Source organism: Vigna angularis, chromosome 8, assembly GCF_016808095.1.
Source record: "Vigna angularis cultivar LongXiaoDou No.4 chromosome 8, ASM1680809v1, whole genome shotgun sequence".
Lineage (NCBI taxonomy): Eukaryota > Viridiplantae > Streptophyta > Magnoliopsida > Fabales > Fabaceae > Vigna > Vigna angularis.
In genome coordinates this window covers 21,539,939-21,545,176 of record NC_068977.1, presented here as the reverse complement: position 1 = coordinate 21,545,176, position 5,238 = coordinate 21,539,939, and the positions used below count along the sequence as shown (strand labels likewise).

Sequence of the window (5,238 nt, the reverse complement as noted above, 5' to 3'; positions counted from 1 at the left end):
ATAATACTTTGTTTACCTTAATTTTCTGTTGTTATCCTTGTTTCTTTATTTTCTCCCCAGAGTTTCATTTTGAGTGGAAACTTTTTGTGCACATTCTTGACACAAATCTCAACTGTTACACTCAAAAACCAAAACCTCTTCCCCGAGTTCAGTAAATACCAAAACCTCAAAAACCAAATGCTAACAAACCCCAAAAGAACCAACTACATTTTCTAGTTCAGAATTAAAAATCAAAGCACAAGACCTTATATATGGATGTATGTACTCATCTTCTCATACCAACTTCATATTTCAAACATCACACTTTCATATTTAACTTTGCCATGGCTCGGCCACTTGTTATGATCCACCCTCTACCAAGTATTTCACATATTGGCTTCACTGTGATGACCCTTATGGTGTGTGCCATTGCATTGCTCATGTGTGCTTCTCATTCACGTAAATGGCGCAAGTGGGTCTCGTGCTATGCCTTTGAAGAAGAACCTGTCATAGAATTCAACAATGAAGAGGTGATGGGCACTTGCGGTGAGCAACAAGAAGAGGGTTCCCTTTGGCAGAGGAACATACTCATGGGAGGGAAGTGTCAGCTCCCTGATTTCTCTGGTGTTATAATCTATGATTCCGATGGTAACATAGTGAATCATGCTAAAACATCTCGTCCATTACTGACCTGGAAGTAAGGATTTGATGTTCTCATAGCAGATGAAGATGCAGAACTAGGGTAGCTTTCCATCTTTTCCACTTTATGTTTCTAGATATAGTCTCACGCTTTATGTTTCCATCTATTTTTAATACTTTTAACCCTTCTCTAAAACTTCAAATCAAATGCTGGAAATGTTTTGGTAGCAGAAATCTACCCCAGGAAACATAGCACGAATTTTCCTAATACCTGATACTCTGTTTCCTTCATGTTAAACGTATTCAGTTTCCAAGATCTTCAAGCTGCTACCTTTAATTTCTCCACAAGTAAAGGTAAAAGAGAAAACCATGTACAAACCTAATACGAGGTTGGTTTGCTTTGATAGGAGGTACGGAAAGTTGTAAACTGCGTGATAGAGGATGGTCATCCTTTGATTAACGAGTTTGGTGGAAGATAAAAATGTGCTACTAATAGTGTTAATTCCATTTTGTACTGTGTTATATTAATTGAAGTGACAAAAGAATTACTAAAAGGCCAAAGCAAACACAAAGTAGATACAAGTGAGTTTATTTCTAATTCTAAGCATGTTAATTCTATTCTATGCTTATGTCTCATAATAATTACCATGACAATCATTGGAAAGAGAAGAAAGGAGACAGAAAATGGACACATGTTATTTTAATCCTTGTCGTAAGAAAGATACAATTTGCTAATAAAAGAGTCCTCGTAAGAAATATCACAACAGTATACTTAGGATTTAGTGTATCATAGTTTCTTACCTTCAAAATACTGAGATGACTGAACAAATAGCTTGAATTAGAGTAAGCAAAAGCAGTAGAACTGCTGCAGTTGTAGATGCCTTTTTCCATGGAGTGTTGAAGTACTCATGATAAAAGATAGCCTTGTATTTGTTGCGAGGATTTTCATGGAATTTAATCAAGTCATCATAGAGCAAGCAATACTCTTCACTGATATATGACACAATAACATTTGAGCAAAGATAGTTAAACATTTTAGCCACAGCACCTGCATCACTCATCCAATTCACTATAATTTTCTTATCAATTAGTATGTTCACATCTTTCTCAGTTTTGATAAGAAAATACAGAAAGAATAAGTACTGAGTAATATTGGGTGAAAGAACGTAATGACATTGCTCTAATGCCAATATATTCCTCAACCTTATCTCAGTTCTGTCATCAATAGTTAAGCATGGCATTTCCATTACACCCCTAAGACGATGATATTTGAAGTCAAACAAGCATTTGTTAGAACTAGCCTTGAATATCAAACCCACCTCTGATAGTTGGCTTGCGCTCGGTAGATGTTTAACCATATATCCCCCTTTCAGATTTTCATGACAAATTTTTGATGGTTGCATGAAAGTTCTTAGAAGATCAGTGAAGTGTTTTGGACTCTCAATTGCGTTTTCATTTATGTTCATATAATTGTATTTCCGAAAATATTGAAAGGTAATGCCAAGAAATGAGAGAGAATCAAAATCCGTTACAGGGCCAGTGAATTCATCCATGTATTTAACATTCTTAAAGGGAAACTCAACTTCCATACCAGTCTTAGCAGAGTTGAATATGTCTTCAAGAACAAAGAAAGGAAGCTGGTTTTCAAGTAGTGTCAGGTCGTGAATAACATCATTTGCCAACCATGATTTTGACAAAGGGTCTCTTTCAATCGAAGCCAAGCCTGTATAGAATCTAAGAAAATGCTCAATTATAAAACAAGCATCAACTAGAATCATAGTTAAGAAATCATTGCTGTTGCAATTAACAGGTTCTGCATAACAGCTTCGAATTCGCTTTTCCTTTTCAATCAGTTCTTGAAACAAATCCTTCATAGTTATCTGCTTGTTTCGATCTAGAAATCTCTGGAGATATTCCAATTTGAGTTCTTCCATTTTCTTCGAATTGTTGTTCTCTCCATTAGACTCGCACTGTCTGTGAAACGGGCCAATGGAAACAACTTGAGGAATATAGGCTTTGGGATTACCTTGGCGAAATTTTTCTGGTACTTTGTAAATGCATTGCTCATTAATGTCAGACAGTTCTACAACCACTTGTTGAAGCTTCTTGGTCAATTCTGTCTCTAAATACTTGGCTTGATTTTGTGAATTACTTTTTGATTGTTCCTCCATTTCCTTACTATCCCCCTAACTTAACATGGTGAGAGTTACAGATCAACAACATGAAGTTAAAGTTCGATCAACTATCATTTATTCCAATAAAAAGGTTTAGCACAAATATTTCAAACTAGATTGTATGAGCACTTCTCATTCTTTTGACCGAACTCATTGTAACAAAATTAACATGTAAAATGATAACATATGTTATGGTTAGACCGTAGCACATACTACTACGTTAAACTCCTAATAAAAACATGAAACTAATGCCATTTCAAAGGATTGTTAAATATTAAATGCAGTATGCAATGGGAAAATAATAGAGAAAGGGAAAGGAACCTGCAGATGGTGAAGTTGTTAAGGAATAATCTTCAGCAATTCACTTTAACTTCTGCACAACTTGGTCCACTGTAGAGATTTTGAAATTATATATCACTCTTTCAGATTGTTCTCAAGCCCTTTTAAATTAAGTCTTCTAACCTAGTCAACAGCGTGTGGGACAAATCAAAAGATTGCTTTGGAATTGGTCTCTTCCAACTGTCATAGTTGACTATAATAATTAGTGCAACCGGGCTGAGGAAGAAATTCTTTAACCAGTACAAATCTAATATAACATTTTTTTCATATGATCTGTAATGATTGACACTATTAAGAGGCATTGAAACATGCTTAAGAACAATCTGATACAAAGCGGGAATTGGTATTGTGAAAGCTGTGCCTCCAAACTATGCTCACTATAAAGGGTTGTCCCAGTCAAGTAGTTTAGTTAATGTTTTAAAAGTTACATTAATTAAACTAATTTGTAATAAATCAAACAATTAATCATTTTGACCCTGTCATATGTAATAAATCTAGCACAACATTAGAGTGGTCGGTTTAAAAATTATGAAAGCATAAAAATTTTATTACTTATTTAAATCTAATTTTACATATATTTTATATTTACTATTTCCATTTGAAAATTATCTATATTAGATTTTGTGGTTAGTTATACTTATTTAAATCTAATTTTACATATATTTTATATTTACTTAGTCCCCTAATGTTAATATAAATAATAAACTATAATAGAAAGTTTTCAATAAGTATAACTAACAAAAAAAAATAGTAAATTATTTTAAAGATGATAGAAGATGACAATTATAATTATATTCAATATAATTAGGAAACACCTTTAATACGGGTTAAAGGTCAAGTCAAGTCACTCTGACTTGAAGATCAAGCAAAGTTGGCCTAAACGAAAGATCAAACTCAGTAAGCTCAAGTCAAAGGTCGATAGAATCTACCTAAATTGAAGTTCAAGCTTAGTCGGCTTGAACCAAAGGTTGAATGAAGTTGTACCTTGTTGAAGGTCATGACGAGTCATCCTCAATCTAAATAGAGGGTCAACATAGACTAGTCCGAGATGAAGATTGAGGGCTGATAATTATCATTATCATGTTCTTTATTTTGTTTGTTTTTATCTTTTATTAGTGCTTTTACTATTATATTTTTGAATAATTAAGATTTTATTAAATAATTTTGCAAAGATAAGTATTTGAATTTTATTTTAAAATATTTTGTAAAATAAATGGAAATCTCATAAGATTTGAAGAATATATCAAATATGTTGGAATATATATCAAAATATGAAAGATATATATCAAAGATTATCAATTTCAAGTCTTTCAAGTACAAATTCCAGACACAGGGCCCATTCACCCCAATGAGTCAGCTTAATTAGCCAAGGGAGAAAGGTCAAGTCACCCAACAACTATAGCTCGTCGAACAATCTCCATGTTTAACAAATCATTAAATAGAAAGCATCACATAATTAGATAATAATCTTTTAGGGAATAGGGAACTAAACTCTAAGGAAGAGACGACAAAGACACATCAACACCATGTTTTTCATCATCTATCTCTTTTTTAGTGCTTAGAATGTCTAGGGGTAACTAACTCCCTTGTTCATTAGGGTTGAATAGAACGTATCTTCACTCTTTTGTGATTTCTGCTATTCAATATACTTCTTTTTAATACTCTTGTGCATTCTTCTCACTCTTAAGTACATGATTAATGATTGCATATTTGTGATATTTAAATTATTGGAAAATAATTTAGAATTCTGATTAGGATAGAACAATTAATTGATTTGCATTTAGACGTAAAACTTAACAGTTAGTCATTAAAACATCCCGACTTAATGCAAATCTATGCTATAAACACCTAAGGAATTAGGGTTTTTATTTTCAAGGTTTATACTTGTCACCGAGGAATTAGGGCTTGTTAACTTGAGGTGTGAATGCCAGACTTAAATTAGGTATATTCTTTGGTGTTTTAACATTGAATTGGTGCATGAAATTCAACCCTAGTGAAGTTTTTACCGCATAGTTAATTTCATCAATTTAATTGTTTTCTAGAATTTTATATCTATCTTATTAAAAAATCAATCTTTTCATTATTTTCAAGTTCTTAACTTTAATCA

At 32.8% G+C, this 5,238-nt stretch overlaps 2 protein-coding genes across 4 annotated transcripts; one reads left to right on the top strand and one right to left on the bottom strand.

Moving 5' to 3' along the window:
* The first annotated feature begins 316 nt into the window (after nt 1-316).
* LOC108345393 (uncharacterized) lies at nt 317-680 on the top strand. The gene has a single exon (XM_017583993.2). The coding sequence runs from the start codon at nt 324-326 to the stop codon at nt 678-680; it is 357 nt and encodes a 118-aa protein (XP_017439482.2). The 5' UTR covers nt 317-323.
* Nucleotides 526-3,188, bottom strand: LOC108345391 (UPF0481 protein At3g47200). 3 transcript variants are annotated; one of them, XM_052866685.1, is made up of 2 exons: nt 1,420-3,178; nt 526-1,045 (listed from the first exon to the last, which is right to left on the bottom strand). In XM_052866685.1, exon 1 carries the CDS (start codon nt 2,787-2,789, stop codon nt 1,422-1,424), a length of 1,368 nt encoding a protein of 455 aa, XP_052722645.1. In that variant the 5' UTR covers nt 2,790-3,178; the 3' UTR covers nt 526-1,045; nt 1,420-1,421. The 3 variants fall into 3 exon arrangements, with proteins under 3 accessions (XP_052722645.1, XP_017439479.1, XP_052722644.1); XM_017583990.2 differs by lacking the exon at nt 526-1,045 and having other exon boundaries at nt 1,293-2,804; nt 3,114-3,188; XM_052866684.1 differs by lacking the exon at nt 526-1,045 and having other exon boundaries at nt 1,293-2,808; nt 3,114-3,180.
* Nucleotides 3,189-5,238: the final 2,050 nt, after the last annotated feature.

What these genes read in the sequence shown, in the direction of transcription:
- LOC108345393 (XM_017583993.2), top strand. Translation starts at nt 324, where the DNA reads ATGGCTCGGCCACTTGTTATGATCCACCCTCTACCAAGTATTTCACAT.
- LOC108345391 (XM_017583990.2), bottom strand. Translation starts at nt 2,789, where the DNA reads ATGGAGGAACAATCAAAAAGTAATTCACAAAATCAAGCCAAGTATTTA.